Here is a 20,768-nt window from a genome sequence, read left to right on the forward strand (position 1 = left end):
TGTATACTAAAGTAGACTTTCCAATCATTAGTCATATATTCAGTGTGTCTCCAAATGCTACTTCTAGGTTGCTTGGGCAGTAGCCAGTACTGCTCATACTCTGTTGGGACCAACTCTAGTGCTATGGGTAGTTGGCAGTTGCTTAAGCAACCAGAAACTAATGGGAATGTCAATTTCTGTAACAGGACAGTTCCGTTCACCTCCACCAGGGAGCTCCGCTGACCTGTCCCATTCCAGAAATTGACATTTTGGCTAGTTTGCCGGGTTGCTTGAGGAAGTACTTCTGTTACACTACCAGTTGGTCCTGTGGGTGCAACAGAACTAATGGGAGGTGCACTTAGCAGTATTGGGTGCTACCCATTGACCAAAATGTTGTCTCTGTGCTGGTCTTGCATCTTTACATCACATGAAAATGTGGATATTGGGTCTTATTCCTATAGCCTGAATATTGGATTCTAAAAAAAACTATTACCAAAAACATTCTGTGGAATTTTATTCTGATACACACTTCTTTTTTTATTTTCCTCCTTTTTAATTTTTTATAGACAGAAAAAAACCATAAATACAATACATCACAACAATAATAATATAACAAGAACACAATAATTAAAAAAAGTAAATGATAAAGTGCTCCCACCAACCTGGAGACCAATACTACCACCATTCACATACTATAACAATTAATAATATATAATATACTTATATCCATTGACACACACTTCTTCAGCTCTGCTGCTGCTTAAGGGATTTTTAGAACACTTTAATAAGATGCTAGGGGCAGGGAAGTGTCGTGAGATCAAAGTACATCAAGAGTTAATGACCAAATCACGGCTTTGAGCTTTCCTTCCAGATTTGTTCTCATTATGCTTTTGGCACCTCTTGTACATGAGAGGAATACCTGGTACTTCTCTTTAAGTCACATGGACCCATCATGCCTTTCAAGGAACGCAAGAGGCATGTTTTAAAAAGCAAAGGGAGCACACCTTGTTGACACTGGTTATACACACATGAACCTGTTATTTTTGTAATATTTGAAGTGGCCTTTGGCCAGTACAGATTAAGTACTTGAACATAGTTTGATTGTTGGATTCTGCAATGAACATTAAACCCAGTATAAATTCTGTACTCGTTCTTTATCAGATTTCAGCAAACATCATCCTTTGGGAATGTGGCTATAGTTCATATTTCATTTTTGCTGAAAATGCAGGACAGTAGTGTGAGGTCTCCATAGTTTCTCTAAAATGGATATACGGCCAGCAGTGCCATGCCTTTGCCAGTACTCCACTGAAGGATATTCCATTTCCTGTTTTGTAGGTTTTAACCATGTTCTTTCCATTAGGCAGCATTTCTGTGGACACTTTCCTGGGAGCAGGCCTCACTGAGCACAGTAAAACTCTGTTCCATACAAATGTGCTTTGAACAGAGTTGCTAAAATACTAAAACTTTTCTTCATTATTTATTTATTTAGACAACGTCTATGCCGCCCCATCGCATGAGCCTCTGTACATTATACAGTGGTGGGCTGTCCAGAAGCCAGCATGCCATTTTGAAATGTGGAATCATTATTTGAAATGGATGATGGTGGAAATTAACTTGAGCGTATAGTCTCTTACAGAGGCTTTTCCAAACTTGCATTCAAGAGCCCAATATAGGGGGAAGATAGGAAATAGAATATCTCCAGCTAGATTGACTGATGCTACAAATGTATATGCCTTTTTACTTAGTTGCAGGTTGGATGGAGGAGTGGGAAAAGGACTTTATTCATAATACCAAGTATAAAGATGAGCAATGTAAACAAGTTTTCCTTGCACTGAACAGAATATTGGAGCGTCAATATAATTTGGGCACCAAAGCTGGAAGTTTGTCATTGTTTTTAAGTTATGTGCACATTCTTAAAAAGCAGAACAAGTTTTCATTCAACTATTTTATCTTTACATGCTGCTGCAGGCTGTATCTTATCAATTCTCCTGTGGTAAGAGCAGAAAACTTGAGGTTTAAAGAAGAAGGGGTGAGAGACGTTCTGAAGGATGTCTTCTTGCCATGGTACAATGCATATCGCTTCCTCATTCAGAATGTTGTCATCTTGCAACTTAAGGTACAACTCTCTCTTACTGTATTGTATTAATTTGGTCACAAAGCATAGTACCCACTATTTTATTATTTTATTCTATTTTATTTATATTTTGCCTTTCTGACCAAATGGGCTCTCAAGATGGCTCATAAATGTGTTGGTGCAATTTTGAAATAAAACAAAGCTGTAGCTTACCATCTTGTTGTTTTATTTATTAGAACTAGAGATGTAGTAATTAGAGTGTTAGACTAGGAACAGAGATACTCACATTCATATGCACTTGGCAGTGAAGCTGGCAGAATGACCTTGGACAAGTCGCTATTCTAAGATTTTAATGTGAGCTGCTTGGATTCTCTCAACAAAGAGCAGCGTTGAAGCAGCAGACCAAACTAGGCAGAACTATCTCTCAGCCTAACCTACTTTACCTCATTGTTGGGAGGATGCCACTCAGAGTTCCTTGGAGGAACAGTGTGATTAAAATGGGGAAAAAAGAGATTAGAAGTGCCTAAAATTGCTGCTAAAAAATAAAACTCAGAGAGAAGAAGCCTGCTTTACTGCTCAGTCTAAAAGTTTTAAGAATTACTATAGTGGGTGGAAAAAATGGGTGACCTATATCTTGTTTCCCAAAAATACAAAACAAAACGCCAAGAAGTTGTCCATACTTCCAAGTTGTGAATACTGCTTGAAAGGCAGTAGGACGCACATGCCATTCCAGATACAGCTCAGTGGAGCATCAGCACAAATTGTTGACCTCTCAGCATACAAGGGGGCCTGCTATGGAAAACTATTTCCTGCATGCCTCCATCTCAACACGCTAGTAATGCCTTTTCCCATCACCTTTAGAGCATACTGTTTGGTGTATGCAGTCTTGTTACAGGGGGTAGAGGCAGAGTTGGGATGAAAGAGTGGGAGGAGAGAAACATGGTTAATAATTTCCAATGGAAAAGTACAACTTTTAAAAAGCAAGCCAACATTTAGATAATTTTATTTGCCTTTCAAGCACTCCCAGAACTTAAGTGAATCCAATCCAAATGCATCATTCCCATTTCCCGAGATGCCGAGGCATGTGGTGACGGGATATAAAAGTTTTAAATAAATAAGTAAATAAATTTCAGCAAACAATAGTTTGTTGTTGCAGCAGTAAGCTTGAGTGCTCTTTTCTGGCTTGTGGAGAATTCTAGTTCTGTTTCTTGGTTTCGACATTGTAGAGATGGGGGTTTAACCAGGAGAAAGGGGAAAACACTCAAAATGAAGCAGTTTAAGTTGGTTTCAGGCATGTACCTAATTTCATATAATTTTATCAATACCAAACTTTAGCTTGATAGTATTATGGCTTCCTTAAGGAGTAAGTGTTCTTAAATCAAGGATAACAGTTTGCTTGTTTGGGTACCTGATAGAAAACTATGACTTGACAATGCTGAACATTTCAAATTCTTCTTGTCAGATCGATCTGAAATCTTGATCTGTTGGTTATCTAACCAACTTTTGCTAAATGGTTACTTTTCAAATAATTTATTGATGAGAGGACATGGCAGATGGGTTCTCTGGTAGGAGAAGTCTTCTCAATAGATGCATTATACAAGAATACATTATGCTTCCAGTGACAAATGGATAACTTGAAGAGCTTATAATTACTTGCCTCTCATGATACAGGAGCTTTTAAAATTACTTTGGAGACTTTATAAGAAAGGCAGTAGATTTCAAGGAACAGTAATGAAAATTAGTTTACATTTTTAGCTGTCACCTCTGCAAGGAGAACTTGGAAACCTCATAATTAATCAGCTATTTCTGGGGGTCCCCAGGCACTGTTCATAATAAAGTTCTTCAGGTTGCTCTAATATTTTACATTTTTAAAATAACTGTAGTTTTGATGCCAGTATACAGATTCCATTATATCTTGCATACTGAACAGCATTATGCCTGAAATACATATCGGTGTAAATGAAATACTTGGGCAATTGTTCTAAAAAAAAAAAATATCTTCTCCCCTAAATAGGTTGTAGAAATGAGGCTCAGATTATTTAAATGTGTATATAATGTGGTGTTGCATACCATTTGGTAGGTACTGCTTGAGAGAAAAGTTCTGGCCATTTCATGCAAAAGGCAAGCAGTAAATTCAAGTGGTCTGGCAAATGTCTTCCAAGCTACATTTAGCCTTTTAAATGTGCTTTAAGATGGCAGACGGATAAACTATTTACATAATGTCATGTACCATAAGTCTGCAAGGCAATACTTTGTATCCTTCTAATGGGGGCCAAGTCCAAGGGAGAGTTCCTGAAATGAGAATGTTAAAAGCAGCTATTTTTAATGAAAGTGTTTTTCAGACTATTCAAAGTGAACAAAGCAACAGAAGCTATCACTATATGCAAGCACCTCTCTTGTTGAGGCAGCTGGCAGGGAGAAGGGCAGGGCAGAGGCAGGAACCTGTTGCTCAGAAGGAAGCCAGGGGCGAACTGGGGCAGTTTAACTTTATTTATTTATTTATTTATTTATTTTAAAGATTTTTATTACGATTTGTAAACTACTACTAAAAACATTTTTTTTGGCAGTTTATGATGAGTGCAAAGGAAAGGCATGTGCCCCTGACCCAGAAAGTCACTCATTTGAAACCATAGTTCTGTGCTCCACAATAGGAACAGGAATTGCACGGAAAGGGTAGACAGAAGTATGCAAGTGTATACCAGCATAATGAAAAGCACTTCTCGGTTTCCCCAGCACTATTGCACAGAAAGAGGAAACTGAGAAAAGCAGGTGGCATTTTAAGTAGAGAGGATTGCAAACCATACTCAAACTGCAATACTAAAGGCTCTCTGTTCACTCATGTAATAGCTTTCTACCTTGTGTGATGCCACCGCCTGGACTCAAGGCAATGACAGACAAACCGTCCACTTGTTACCTTTGTGTGCTTGTGGGAAGGCAGCTGTCTGATTGGCTACAGGTGTTCTCTGTGTGGTCGTTTTCTAAATTGATTTCTTTAGTCTCTGGCTCAGGGAGCCAGGCATGGCCATATGTGATAACTGGGCAGAGAACTCCGCTTGGACTCCAGCTGCTTCTATTAGTTGGAGTGGTAGGGTGGGAGAAAGGAATATGTATATATTTGCACAGCACTCTTTCCTTTTGTGTATATATTGTCTGAGTTCCAGGAGGATACAAACATTGAAGGACTGCATATGTGCAATTCTGCTCCTTTCTAGAGCAGTCACAGAGACTTGTTGGTGACATTCATGGCATGATATCTTTTCTACACCGCCTCTTTTGTCTTTTTACACTGTTTCTAACTGGGTGTTACATGCAGCATTGATTTATTGATATTTTTATTTATTTAAATTTCCATTTATATGTTATCTACCAAGCAAAGTTTCAAAGCAACTTACAATAAAAAGTATAAATACATATATAATAAGCAATAAAATACACCATTATCAAAATTTAAAAACCTTATAATAATAACATAACAAGACAGTGAATGGGAGGGCAGGATCAATTATTTAAAAAGGAACATTTTTGCCTGACATCAAAACAATAATAGAAATGGCACCAGGGAGATGTCGCTAGGGAGACTATTCCAAAGGCAGGGAGCAGCCACCGAGAAGGCCCTTCTTCTATTTGCCATCACTCTCACCTCTGTGAGGGATGGCACTTGCAAAAGGGCTTCCTGACTTGATCTTAAGGGACAGGCAGGCTCATATGGGAGGAGGCAGTGCTTCAGGTAGCTGAACACTAAGCCGTTTGGGACTTTATATGACATAACAAGCACCCTTGGATTGGGCCCGGGCAGCAACTGGTAGCCAGTGCAGCTCTTTGAGCACTGGAGTGATGGACTTCTTAAAAGGTGCATCCGTTACCATTCTTGCTGCTCAATTTGTACGGATTGCAATTTCTGGACCGTGGACGATACCATGGCATAGGTGACTGTTTTCAGGCTCTGTTCATCCAGGTAGGGTTAGCTTAGTTTTTTATAGTATTTTTGGCAGTACAAGAAAGTACACCACACTTTCTCTTTGAGAGCCTGGGAGAAGTTGAAGACATAGGCAGGTCTCTGCTCCTCCCCACAAGTGACACCCAAGCTATTTGAAGAGATAGAACTAGACCAAAATCTGCAACTCTCTCAGTATGCTTAAGATCGGCTTAAGATAGGCTTAAGAATAACAGCATTCAGATTAGGTCATTTTTTCACAGAAACAGGCTATCTTTGCAAGCTACTCTTGTGTTTACGTACAGGAAAACATGCATTAATGAATGAACAGTTGCAACTGGCCGCTTAAAAGACTTATGAACTACAAGAATATTGTTTACATTAATACAGTACAATCAGATAAAGATACTGCTGTGCAGCAACTGTATTTAATTGGACAAATTATATATTTAAATTTCTTGGCTAAAATTCTAGTGGTTTTGATTGGGAGTCTTCCACTTACAGCAAAATTCTAATGCTACATCTTTTTCTACCCATGTTCATAGGAAGATGGAAAAGAATTCCTTTACAATGAGAATACAACAAAAGAAAATAACAACATCATGGATAAATGGATTCTTTCCTTCACACAATCATTGGTTCAGTTCTTCAAAGTTGAAATGGCAGGTGATTGCATTTAAGTTCCCAAATTCATATTATGTTTATTTTGCTGCTTTGGAATGCAGTAAGCTAAAAATGCTGCCTGCACTTCCATGCACATATTTTAACCACTTCCCAATGCTACCTGCAAACAATGGTTTGTAAATACTGACCCAGTTGCAAGAACATCATATTTTCCTTCTGGTCCTCTCCTGCGCAAATTTTCTTGCTGTCTTTCTATCTTTCATCTTAACCAAAGTTTTGTGTTGTATATGCACCAGTGCCAACCACTGTTAGTACTAACTGGTGTTCTCTTACTGCAGATTTGAAAATAGGTTTTGACATGAGTTTGCAATCCCTGCTTAAGAGGGAAGAAAGAAGGTTCATAACCAAATTTAACCTTCCTCTATAATGAAGCTTGCCTACACATTTAATATGTTAAGATATTGTTTACACTATCATCCAAATTTTTAAAGCGTTCAGTAATTAAAATAGAACGACATTATAATTAAGGGCATATTAGAATATACTGTTTCTTCTTCATTTTCAGCCTACAGATTATACACAGTAGTTCCTCGACTAGTTAAGTTTGTAGACATTCTTACCAACTGGTATGTCAGAATGAATCGCAAGCGATTAAAGGTAGGTTACTTTTGCTTTTAGCATGGATGCTGGAAATAATGACAGCTGGAAATAATTTCCTTCTCAGTTCATTCATATTTCCTTTAAAGCTCAGTATAATCTTGGTTTTTGTATGTGAGTGTAAAAACTTAGAACTGAAAATGAAAAAGTGGAAGGTGTTCTAATCTCTCTTATGTTTATGAATACTACATGAGTAGGGTGAAAATGGAACAGATGACTGCATTATGGCCTTAGAAACCTTGTTCAGTGTTGTCTACTCCATGTGCAGACTTATGGTAAGCATGTACTGCAGCCCTCACTCGCCGCATTCATTTTTGCATAAATATTGGTACAGGAGGTTTGAAATAGTCCTATGGAACTAATGATGCTCAGCTTGACATTCAGGGAAGCTGCTGCCAAGGCACAGTGTATGCTGTGACTCTACTGGAGCAGAGAAAGTAGTAAGGATAGAACCCATGTTTGTGTGAATCTCCGCTTTTTTTTTTTTTTTAAGCACAACACCTGATTCTGAATTCAGTAAAATTCTGCCTTTGCTGGTTTTCAACATAAGGAAGATTCCCCCTCTGAGATTTGGGAATCTGAAGTTGACAAATGCACCTGCAGTGTGGTCTAATGCATCCCCAGTGGTTAAAGAAAATGTATGTGTGTATCTTGTTCGCACTACTCCTGCACAGCTGACTGTCCACACTCATTTAGTTGTGTCCCCAGCTGTCATGTTGCCTGTGATGGGAAAGTATGGTTTCTTGGAGCTCCTAGAAGATCTGGAAGGGGAGGGAGAAAACAAATAGAAATAGCATTAGTGATGAATGCAATTCAGGGAGTCAGCAGATATTCCTATTTTCCTGTGCACAGACCAGATATAGTAAAATCAATTTGCATAAGGGTGCTTCCTTCCAAATGCAGTAAGAGGCATATTTATGAATCCTTCATCTGTCAGTTCTAAAGCACCTCTTGGAAGGCCTCTGTTTTCCAGTTTAGGAGAATATGACCTTGGGCAGTTCCCACTAAGATTCTGGACTTGAATGCTATTAGTTTCCTTTCATTTATGGTCTCTACAAGGAAAAGTAAACACTGGTTAACTCTTGCTTCTCTGACTCTGCTGGGGGCCTCTCTGTATTTTAAATGCTTGTGTATAAATAGATCACATAAAAGACCTATTATTGTCCCTTGCAAGTGTACAGACATCAGGTGGTATTAAACCGTGTAATTTGTGTATTTCAATTTCCCAGAGGAAGTTGTTCAACTGGAAACAACTTCCTGATTGAATTCTAGTGCTGGGATTCAATCACACATTTTAAATGTCAAATATCAGTATTACATTATTGTACAAAACACATTTTCTAGACAATGTTTTTCCAGTAACAAGAAATATATGGGCTTAACAGCTATTTTAGTAAAATGTGTAGTTGATAGCAAATATAGAACATGTATCAAAATTATGAAGTAATGAAGAATTGTGATTTTAGGCACCTTATACTCCATTTATCACCGAACTGATGTATCAGAATTTGAAGACTCTTATTGATCCAGCCTGTGTACAGGAGAAGAACACTGATAGCATTCACTACCTCATGCTTCCTCAAGTTAGGTGAGGAACTTCCTTAATTGCAAAAGGTGGCCATACTATTTAAGGGCTTAAATCAGGGCTCTTTTGCACTTTGAAATGTATTTTGAGATTCTTGATATATTTGTCACTGGTGAATCATGGAAGCTTGGAGGAGCTTGGAACCTAGCTTAGACAAGGGAGATAACATTCCTACATGAGATGCTGGGGAGATGGCAGAGCTTTGGATGTGATGCGTTTCTACTTTTAATCTGTGTAAGTGGTAAAAAATATGTTCTGTGTGCAGCATGCATTGGGGTGGGACAGGAAAGCAGTAATGACAGTGAGAATGTAATTGGATTAAAACTGGCCACAGCTTTTTCTTGCCTTAGGCTTCACACAGAGCTTTGTGTGGCAAAAGGCAAGATTTTTGATAGTATGACTGAAGACTGAGGCAGTCATCCACACCTTGCACTGGGGAAAAAGTTAAGGGGTTGATAGTAGCACTCCCTCCCACCTATGTTGTGGACCGATATCATGCACCAAGAATGTTGTTTTGGGTTGCACGAGGAAAGTCATGGATATGGGTAAAATTCTGTCCCAGCTTTGTCCACCAGTTGCTGACTTGCCTATAGCAATTGGGATGGAACAGGATTGACTGCAAGAGGATGAATTTAGCATTTCCTAAGCCCTTGGCTGCTCCATTCTATATGATCCAGGTGCAGAATTTGATCTAATGGATTTGCTGTGTTGCTCTTGTTCTCTTGGGACTCACAGCCATGGTAAACAAAGCTCACTGAAACTTTTTGGGAAGGAGTGTGAGACATTATGTTCTATAAGGGGGAAGTGGGTAAATAAGAAAACAGCTGCTGCCAAATTGTGCCCTGGTTATTAATTCTCATACAGGTAATTATATTCTCCTTTGGTCTTGATGAAGGAAAGGAGAAAAATTTGTTTTTCTGTTGGTTTCTTAATATTCTAACCATATTGCAGTTGTCTGGACAAACATTTAGAGTGTGACACTTTTTTCCGTTAATGCTGTTGACCAAAAGGACTTATTTTGTTTTGAATACTTCTGATAATAACCTTTTTTTTTTTTTTTGCCAGTGGCAGGGGTTTGTTTTCATTTGTGTGCTTTATGCTTTTGAGTCATTAATCCAGATAGTGAAAGGCATTTTCTTCTAATAATCCAAACCATTTATTTAAAAGAAATTAAATCAGATTTTTTCTATGCTGTGAACATCTGCGGTATAGATATATGATTTTTTTCTGTAACACACAATGTACATTATCATTATGGATGTCCTTGAACTGGTATTATGTAAGGCATGTTAAAAGATCTTCAATTATTTATAGCATTGTAACTTAATTTCTTGAGTCCCAGGCGCAGTCTTGTTCTCTCCAATTAATACCACCAAAGATGATTATGATTTGTAAAAGTAAATTACTTTAAAAATACAGTAAATTGACTTGCTTTGTCATTGACTTTATTTGTTTTTTAATAGCTAGTCTATAATGAAGCAGGGTTTTCCCCTCCCAAGAGTTTTGTAGCAATTACTGTGTCATTTAACAGAAGTTGATACTCCCCTTCTCCACATCTCCATACTATATAATGCTCACCTAGAAAGAAATGAGTCTATGCACCTCATGGTCACTAGGCCAAAGTTAAATTTTACTTAACTTTCCTTGTGTGCAGTTTGGATTTGTTTCCTTTTTTTAAAAAAAAAGGAAAATGTGATGGGTTTTTTGATATCTCTTTTTTTGTTTGTTTTAACAAATGTACTATTTAGTACTCGTTTGATGTGTATACCTAGAAAATGACTTTATATTTAATTCATTTCTGTTGCTGTTAGGTGCTGTCCAGTCGTCTCCAATATATGGTGACACTATGATTTGAAAGCCCTCCCAAATGTCCTGTTCATGACAACTTTATTAGTTCCTCCAAGTTCAGTACATTCAATCGCGTCTCCTATTTGGTCATATTTCTATCTTAATGTTTATAATTTTCAGTTTACCATCAAATAATTAAGGATGTGGTCCTGTTGCCCTTGAGAGGACATCCACAGGGCTATAGGAAGTTGTGAATCCTTTCCCCCGACCCCATCTGCCGTTTAAGAGGTTCTTTGCCAGATGCCACCTCATTGTAGGGAAAGTCTCTGACCTTAGTGTTCCAGTGGTGATAGGAACTGAAAGGAGTACACCAAGGATAGACTGAGAAAAGTCTTCGAATTGCAGGACCCAAAACCCTTCTGTTCCGTTGACATACCCTTAAACTATCTGAAAACCCTTCCTTTCTCTTTTTAATCATTTGGGAGAAAATTAGAAAATATCCACCCATGACAGGAAAAAGGAACAAGCTGCTCGTCACAACCCCTGTCCTGACCAGTGAAAACTGATAGGCTTTGGAATTAGGTTTTCTTCAGTTGAAGAACATAAGAACACGAGAAAAGCCATGCTGGATCAGACCAATGGTCCATCTAGTCTAACACTTGGTACACACGTTGGCAAACCAGCTGCCCACAGGATCCTCAAGGAGGATGAGTACAGGACCTCTTGTCAGGCCAAGTTCCTCAGCAAGTGCTGTATGCAGGCATGCCACCTCTGGTAAAGGAGGAAGCACATAGCCTGCAAGGCCAGTAGCCACTGATAACCTCCTCTTCTTTTGCCTCCACTTCCTGCCTGTACTTTCTCAAGGTGGGTTTGCGCAAAATGCTAATCTGCCGTGTGAATAAACTATGTAGGGTGGGTTGTTTTGTGATGCAGCAGGAGAAATCACTGCATGTTCCCAGTGTGTTTTCTCCCTCTTTTTCCCTCAGTTATTTGAGAAGGGGAGACTACATTTAGACCAATTTGTCTGCAGTTGCCAGGGACCAATTACATTTTCTTAGCTTTAGAGTTAACTTGTACGGTAGGATGCAGCTGAGTGTGATTTGATTTTCTTGTGAGTTTTTTAACTGCCATACTAAATGAATCTTTACTTTTATGAAATTGGTTTTTTAGATAACTGAATAACTATTGCTAAGGACACTTTATGCAGTTCATATTGGAATACCTGAGATCACATTTTATTTATACATCTTTGCTTTCTTTAAAAATTTGCTTTCGCTATCACTAAAACAATATCAAAGACAGTTGACAACAGAATATCTTAAAATATACAGGAAAAGTCTGCTAGCATATGATATCAACACAATTGGTGCTCCTGCTGTTGGAGTGAATGTTTTTAGTTGATTGTTAATATATTGCTTTTTATGTTTCCTTGGTAGTTTTTAACTGTGTAAACCATCCAGAGAGCTACGTGGCTATTGTGACTGTCTATAAAAACGTAAATAAAATAAAATCTTTAAAAAACAATACAAGAAGCTTAACACAAATTGGTAATTAACTGGTAATAAAATTAAAAGAACAGCATTCAAATGTTGCATGTTAAATGCCTGGGAGAATAGGCTGCAAGTGAATGACTTAGTCTGAGCAACCTACTGCGCTTCATGACTGAACAGGAAGCTTAGAACCAAGGCCTTTATTGTTCAGGTCTTATCACTCTATCCACTGTGCCACACCAGCTCTCACGTTCACCACAGTTAATCTTGAATATGTTCAAAAGTGCTGTTTTGGGAGCTTCAGGGAGGTCCAGTGAGTTTTTTTCTTCTCCCTTCAATGATCCTTGAAAAGTAGGATGTGATTCTGAAGGAATTCTCTTTGATATTAGCAGGCAGTTGCAGTATTTGTTTTCCTTCTGAATCTAGGGAGGATCTGATTGACAAAAGCATAGAAAGTGCTGTTTCCCGGATGCAGTCTGTTATTGAACTTGGACGGGTAATCAGAGATAGGAAAACCATTCCAGTAAAGGTAAGATGTTGTTTTACGTTCTTTTACATCAATATCCTGTAAGCATTTATTGTCTCTGCCAGAGAAAAGCATAAGTAAATCAGCAAGTTCCATAAAATGGATTACAAGAAAATAATTTAAATAGTCAGTATTAAAATATGCAGTAGACTGATATTTTTTTCGAGACTGATGCTGTTGAATTCATTTTCAGTATCCACTGAAAGAGGTGGTGATTATTCATCAGGATCCTCAGGCACTGGAAGATATCCGGTCCTTGGAAAAGTATATACTTGAGGTAAGATAGAAGCAAGAGCACACACTGATAGTCTGTGCAGGAGAATAACCCATATGGACCTTGCACTGTTGCCATTCTTCAGTCGTTCCCAGTTGTGTATTGTTAGAAATAGACCTATAAGCAAATTTATGGTAATGATGAGTATGGAGCAGATACACTGCAACTCTTTTTATGTGTTTGAGGAATTGTAGGGGGAGAAAGCGTCTGCTCTGCCTCTGGCACTTCATAAACCCAATCCATTTATATTCAGCCCACCATTATCCAAATTAATGCCAGATAAACTGAATTTAGAAGGCAATTTTGATACAGCCAGCAGCTGGAGGTGACATGTAACACAACCCAAAGCATATTTATCTGCAACTTGCACTAAGTTTAGTGCTTTTCTAAGTGTATTAGGATAGTAGTTTTGGGTGAGTAAGTTACTCTGTATGTCAGGGATGGCCAAACAGAGACTTGGGAACCGCATTTATTTTGTGGCTCACTGTTGCGAGTGCTCGCGCGTGCGCACGAGTGCTGACTTGCCATCCTTCCTGCTGCTGTCCACACATGCCTGCTTGCCACTCACTACCCGCTACAGCTGCCTGCTGGCACCTGCTTGCAGCTCTCAGACATCTGACATTTGCTGTATGTGGCTCTTCTGTTGAGCCAGTCTGGCCACCTCTGCTATGTAGAAAGGAGAGCCATTGACCAATCCTGATTTGGAGAAAAGTTCTGGGTACCCAAGTTGTGCTTAGAAGCTGAGCATGAAGTTAAAAGCCATTATGAGAGCTTTCCAAAGAGAAATTTTTGCAGTAAAAGTCAGGCCACTTATGAATATTTAATTTAGATTTTATTTCGTTGTACACACACACACACACACACACACACACCACTTACCATATTGTAAAAGACATCTCTAAGTGGTTTTGAGTATGACAGAATGTAATGCCACATGGAAAAAGAGAAGCATTTAGCTCTTAAGTGGCTCAGTCGTGCATTCCTGACACTTGGGAGAATATACTGCAGTTCCTCAGAATGGCTTTTTTAACATTTCAAATGAAATTAACTGTAAGCTACTTTGGGAACAAGTCTTTGTCGAAAAGTAGAATATAACTATATAGCTCAGACACATAACTAGCCTTTTAAAAATGTTTTCTGTTATATGACATGACTCAAAATAACAGGTTCATTTTGTAAATGTCAACAGCAAGATCTTGTTCTCTGAAAAAAAAGCACTTTATAATATGAGAAATAAAATAATCCGAGTTACATTTGTACTGTGATGAGCAAGATGTACCTTTGAGTAAGGACTGATAAGGGATATTGGGGGAAAAGGCGTCAGTACTAAGTGGGGGATCTCCTGGACTGTAGCTGTTGCCTGTGTAAACAAGAAGTATCAGTTAATGCTAAAATCAGGAACATGCTTTTGACAGTAGTTGGAGAGTTGCATTTTCCATTGCTGTCAGACCTGCTCATTCTGCTGCCTTGATTTCAAAAGGCAATTTGGGATTTTGGTCACCTGGAAGTTAAATGGGAAGCTGCCATTCATATGGATGTTGTGACTTCCCTTGAGTTTTCCCTTGAAGTGAGACAGGCTAAATGACAAATCTTTACAGGGCGGGGTGGGGGGGAGCTATCTCTGGGCCTGTTTATTCATATGAAGAGGGCATGTGTGTGTGTAGTAGATAGGCATTCAAGACAGCCACTCATTCATTTTCCAAAACCCTTTTAGTTGCCTGTAAACATGCCTTTTCATTCTAAGGCCAATTGTGTTTTCACAGTTGATTAAAGTATAAATAAAAGAGAGTAATATGTAGACTACCCTCTTTGAGAAATAAATGAGATGAGAAGAAAACCAAGTAAAACATTTTGATTCATTGGTGCCAGTAAATAGCGTTCAGCTATTTAGAACGTTGATTGTGAGCTAATCTTTTATTTTCCCCAGAAACGGAGCCAACTGAGACTGTATCAGTTTCAGAAAGACAGAGGGGTCCCTTGTGCTGCTTCATATATCAGAATCTTATACCTGAATGGCACACAAAAGATTTAAATTTCTTTATAATATTGTATGGCCAGACAAAAGGTTTCCCAGGATTCCTAAGAGCAATGCATCATAGCAGAAGTATGTCAGCTGCAAAATAGAATTCTTTTGATGGTTCAGCTCCTGTTCAGTGGTTCATACAATTGTGAATAACTTGCTCATAACTGAATTCTTAGTTACAGAGCAATCTTAACTGTTAATGATGGCTCTTGGTATGATGATTGTTGCCTGAAAGTGAGTGGGGTCAGTTCATGGGGAGCACAGGAGGCCTAGACTCCATGGAACGCACTCCCCAGAGAGGTCCGCCTGGCGTCGTTATTTGTTTTTCAGTGCCAGGCGAAGACCTTTTTATTCAAACGTTATTTTAATTGTTAATATTATTTATTTATTTTATTCTTTGGCCAGGGCAACTTAATTTATACTGTTAAATTATATTGTTTTATATTATGTTATTTATTTATGATTGTGAGCCGCCCCGAGGCTTCGGCGAATGGGGCGGCATAGAAGTTCCCTAAACAAACAAACAAATAAATAAATAAATAGACTAATAGCATGGGAAACAGGGCATAAGACAACTGCTGAATGGAAAAGAAATGACCCTAGAGGCAGAACAGGGAATTTTGAGGGTGGAAACTCGGGGGCCAGAAAAGGTAAAGATCTTTGGATCATACTTGAATATTGAGTAGTAGGGGGATTTGCACAATTTCAGACTCAGTCCTCAAGATAGCAAAGTATTTACATGGCACAATAGTATTAACTGTATTAATCATACTATTGTTGAGTGCAAACAAATCACTGCAGTAGACAACGCATGTGTTTGTCCTATCTCATCCTTTGCCATTCAACAAATAAAAAAGGTTAGTTGTTGCTGATTATTAATTGCACTGCAGTGATTATTCCTATTTCAAACTTCTTTTTTTCTCCTCTGTCTTTTTTAAATTTGCAGGAACTTAATGTCCGTCAGGTTACACTGTCAACAGATAAAGATAAATACGGAATCCGTCTAAGAGCAGAGCCTGATCACATGGTCCTTGGAAAGCGTCTGAAAGGTGCCTTTAAATCTGTTATGGCTGCTATCAAGGAGCTGACAAGTGAGCAGTTGGAAGAATTCCAGAAGATAGGTGAGTAGCCTTACAGTATGTATGCATGCTTTGTCATAAAGGTGTATTGGCGTTGACCTAGCCTGTTGATGCAAAAGACCTTTCATTTCTGAGTGTACGAGCTAATTTGCTTGGCTACCTGGGTATATGTTATAGCCTAATAACAGATGATGAGGAATCTGAAAGCTGTTTATCTAGTTACTGTCAAATGTTCATAGATTCCGTGAGCAAATTAGAGAATTATCACAAGAAGAAAAGTGTTAATCCTGCAAAATGAGAAAATGAGACAATGGTAAAAATGAGAAAAAAAATTAAAGACATTGAAAGGGGAAGTGAAGAAAATCAAATTCCTTCAAAATGCTTGGAATTTACTCAGAACTGCAATAGTAGCTCAGCTAGAATGTGTACTACAGATTAGGAATGTAGCTACAAGTCCAAGAGGTTGACAGCATGGTTAATGAGCAGTGCCAAGGAAGCTGAAAGTCTTGCCCAAGGGCAGGAAAAAAGGGGGACACAAACGAGATGCAGGCAGAAGATAAACAATAGCGAAGAAGTATTTGAGGAGCATATCACTGCCAAAACCCAGGCCAACAATAAAGAATTTGTTAAATGCTATCAGAAGGAGGGAACAAGCTAGATGGGCTGATGGATGCCCATGGAATTAAAAGACAAGAATAATACTGTGAAACTGACTATTTTTCATATGTTTTCACTGTGGAAGATCAAAGACAGATACATGGGGATGGGGGTGGTCTGAGGAACAGAGAAAAATTGCAGTAATAAAAGTTAACATTCTCAACCCTATTGAGAAATTGAAAGTTGATAAATCCTCAGGGCCACATGGTATCCATCCAAGAGTTCTTAAAGAACCCTTACATGAAATTACTCATATTCTAACAAAATATGTAACATGTCCCTAAGGTCAGCCTCTGTACCAGATTATCGGAAAATTGGTAGGTTTCTTTTAAACAGATCCAGCAGTTTGTAGACGGTTCCACCTGAAATGATTGAAAGAATTAGTAAATATATAGAAGGACAAACCTTACAAGTAAAGAATCAACAATGCCTTATTCAAAGATAAGACCTGCCTGACTAGCTTTGCAGAGCTCTTAGAGAATGTCAGAAACCATGTGGACTGGGTAAACTGATAGGCACTATTTAATTGAAGTTTCAAAAGCATTTTGACATAGTCCTTCAGCAAAGAATTCTGAGTAAAATTAGCAATTGCAGAGTAAGCTGTAGAGAATGTGGATAGGGGGACATTTTTCTCCCTCTTTCATAATACTAAAACCTGGGATCAATGTATAAAGCTAAGTGATGAGAGATTCAAGACAGATAAAAGGAAGTACTACATCACACAGCACATTATTAAACTGTGGAATTCACTTTCACAAGGTGCAGTGTTGGTCATAAACTTGGGCAGGTTTAAAAGTGGATCACACATATTCATTGATAATGCTGTCAATTGCTACTGTATCACTTTTCCCACTGACCTTAGGGCAGTGTGCTTCCTGTAGTATCAGAGGATGCCTCCGTGCAGCAATTGCTGAGGAGCATAGGAGAAAGGTGGTCGTGTGCCCATATTTTGCTTGGAGGTGTCCTACCTGCTTGCTCACTAGTCATCTGTCCGTCAAGCAAGCCAGTGCCAGCAGAGATGAGGAACAACAGCAAGCAGTGGCAGTGAGAAGATAGGCTGCTGAGGGAGGGGGCATTGAGGACCTGGAGCTGTTGCCAGTGATGGCCTTGAGGTGGATTTATTATGGCTTTGCGTTTTCTTTTGCAGCCCTGCACTATAAGATTCAGCACTATCACTTAAACATGCACAGGGATACTTTAGGTCAAAAGCATAGATCTTGAGGAGTGTGGTACAAGAAGCTATCAATCTTGACCTGTGATCTAGCCAAATTCTTTCTAGGAATGTGTTCCAGGAATTACCTGCAAACTTACAGGTTGTTTGGTAGAACTATAATGGCTAGAAATATATGCTTTAATTGTTGCTATTTCATCTGGTCTTAAAAGACAGCCTTAAATGGGTTGCTTCTCCAGCTTAAAGACTTCTTGAATGCTACATTGATATCTATAATCAGGAGCAGACTTTTAAACCCCCATGACTTCATGTGAATTGGGGATGTTGTTTGGAGGCAATAGAAATCATAGTACTACATACGCAGGGGTGAGATTTGGAAGGACTTGTGTGTGACTGTGATAATGCATTGATAAGTATTTACAAACATCCTGTTGACCTACTGGGACAATTTGCACAATCAGACAAGCCACCATGCCTTAAATAAGCCATGGTAGCTTGTTTGATAGTACAGACCAAGTTACTGTCTAATAAATTACTGTCCTCTGAATGGACTTGTATTGGATAAGTCAGAAGTTTTTAAGGTTATTCTTGAATATAAAATAGGTGAAATGAACATGCTAACATGCATCTCAGATGCATTTTAAATTATAAAGGTTTGGTAACAAAATGAAATTTCTCATGTACAAATGCAAAGTGATATGAGCAAAAGGAAAAACACCCAAATATAGGAGTATAAAAGTTAATATATTTTTTCCAGAATTCCAAACTGACAGACGATAGGTGGTTTGTCTAATGCTATATAAAATAAACTACATGAATGAGAAAAGGTGAGAAATGCAATTGGAGGGAAGGTAGGATAACACAAGATGATTAGAGAGATATATTACTTTTTGAGTGAAAGAGAAAGAAAAGCAATATATCTGAAAGCTGAGCAGTTACAGATTGTTTAGGTCTTGGCACATCCTATTTTAATATAAAATGGATAATTGTCTTATTTCAATATATCAGGCACCATTGATGTAGAAGGACACGAACTACATGAAGAAGATCTCCGTCTGATGTACACCTTTGACCAGACAGCTGGAGGATCTGCTCAGTTTGAAGCACATTCTGATTCTCAGGTATTCAGTGTAGTAATCTCTTGTGAGGAATCTGTACTTTGTTAAGTACCAGTTCATATGGATTATCAGCTCTTAATCTGCAGTGCAGAGCTCCTTTTGGAGTGTTTGCCTGAGATGTCAAAAGGCAATGACCTTGCTTAGTCTGAATTTTGGACTGGTGTGGTGAATATTGGGTTTTCAAGTAGCCATGCTAGGAAAAACCCTAAAGGACCAGGACTTGGTTTAGCTCCTCCCTGTCTGGATTATCTATTCACATAGGGTGAAAAGGGAAGCAGATGAAGCAGACATCTATAGGCCTCGTCCTGTATCTTCCCCACTGTTGAAAGGGTGGATGCAGCCTTATTGTAACAGGATCAAATGGATTGGAATAAATGTTTTTGGTGTTAGACATCACCGTGTGTTTGTGAGTCTGTCACAAAAGTTTATAAGAACATTGCAGGGCAGATTATCAATAATTTATGTCTGGTAAAAAAAATCCCTTGTTGCATCTGAATGTCGCTTCTGATTTATTATTTTGTGGATGGCATCTCCATATTTTATTGCCAGGTTTTGGTTCTTCTGGATGTTACTCCTGATCAGTCCATGGTGGATGAAGGTGTTGCACGAGAAGTAATAAACCGCATCCAAAAACTGAGAAAGAAGGTTAGTAATTACAGCAAGTTACCCTCCAACATCTCCCTTGTATCACCGCTGTGGTCCTCTTGTTTTCATTGATGTTAGCATAGTAATAGTATTGGGTTATAAAATGTAGCTCAAGTCTCACTGGTTAAAATAAATGCAAGATAGTTAGCCTGCTCACACATCTGAACTTTATAATCCACCTTTAAGTACCTTAAAAGCTGTTACATAGAGGAAGGTCAAGATCTCTCCGATAGCAGAGTGCAGGATACTGAATAATCAACTCAAGTTGCAACAACCCAGATTCAGGCTAGATATCAGAAAAAGTTTCCTCGCTGTCAGAGCAATATGACAGTGGAACCAGCTGCCATGGGCTCTCCCACACTAGAGACATTCAGAAAGAAACTGGATAGCCATCTGAGTGGAATGGTGTAAATTGGTGTCCTGCAACAGAAGGGTGTGGGACCCAATGGCCTTCTTGACCCCTTGCAACTCTTCTATGATTCTGTGAAGGACAAATCAATCAACAAGTTCAGCAGCAGCAGCAGCATTTTATTTCAATATAGCCCAGTAGCCAAAGCTCTCTGGGGGTTTACTGCATAAATCGCAAAAACCAGCGGAATATCATACGAGGGCAAACCTAATCTGTCTGTTGCAGGATAGTCAAACAGAATCGACTTTTTATCTATCATCAGTCTATCTATCCATCCTCAAATGTCCATGGATAGATTGCTTGCAGAAATACCAAACCAATTTCAGTATAAACAGTTTTGCATGTGGAAGTTACATCTGTGTTTCAAAGGGCATCAAAGGACATTTTTGGCTACCCTTCCCCACCCCTTGAACATTGAACTCCAGTCACCAAAACATCTTTTGAAAATATATTCAGGTTCAAAAGTGCTTTGTCATGCAGCATAAGCTGCTGTTTAAGATACAAAACCTCAAATCTTGGCATACTTCCTTGGATCGTGGCTCTTACTGTAGCTTGTAAGCCTGCAGGGAACATTTGTTCTTAAGACTGTAATCCTATACCCACTTACCTTCAAGGAAGCCCTATTAAATTCAATAACATTTCTATAAAGAAATAAATAGAATTGTGCTGTTCATAATTTTACATCCCCTATCATCTAAGGAACTTTATAAATGAAAATACTGTATTTTGACATGT

At 38.6% G+C, this 20,768-nt stretch overlaps 1 protein-coding gene across 3 annotated transcripts in view; it reads left to right on the forward strand.

The window, feature by feature from the left end:
* Positions 1-20,768, forward strand: part of IARS1 (isoleucyl-tRNA synthetase 1) — a 98,471-nt gene that overhangs the window by 53,759 nt on the left and 23,944 nt on the right. For all 3 annotated transcript variants that reach the window (XM_044451679.1, XM_044451681.1, XM_044451680.1), the window contains exons 20-29: positions 1,948-2,095; positions 6,533-6,653; positions 7,177-7,268; positions 7,466-7,543; positions 8,735-8,856; positions 12,558-12,660; positions 12,851-12,934; positions 15,901-16,075; positions 18,870-18,982; positions 19,529-19,624. In XM_044451679.1, coding sequence (XP_044307614.1) covers positions 1,948-2,095; positions 6,533-6,653; positions 7,177-7,268; positions 7,466-7,543; positions 8,735-8,856; positions 12,558-12,660; positions 12,851-12,934; positions 15,901-16,075; positions 18,870-18,982; positions 19,529-19,624 — 1,132 coding nt within the window. The remainder of the gene's footprint in view (positions 1-1,947; positions 2,096-6,532; positions 6,654-7,176; positions 7,269-7,465; positions 7,544-8,734; positions 8,857-12,557; positions 12,661-12,850; positions 12,935-15,900; positions 16,076-18,869; positions 18,983-19,528; positions 19,625-20,768) is intronic.

Source organism: Varanus komodoensis, unplaced genomic scaffold (genome assembly GCF_004798865.1).
Source record: "Varanus komodoensis strain SLA01 unplaced genomic scaffold, ASM479886v1 scaffold6_2, whole genome shotgun sequence".
In the NCBI taxonomy this organism is placed as follows: domain Eukaryota; kingdom Metazoa; phylum Chordata; class Lepidosauria; order Squamata; family Varanidae; genus Varanus; species Varanus komodoensis.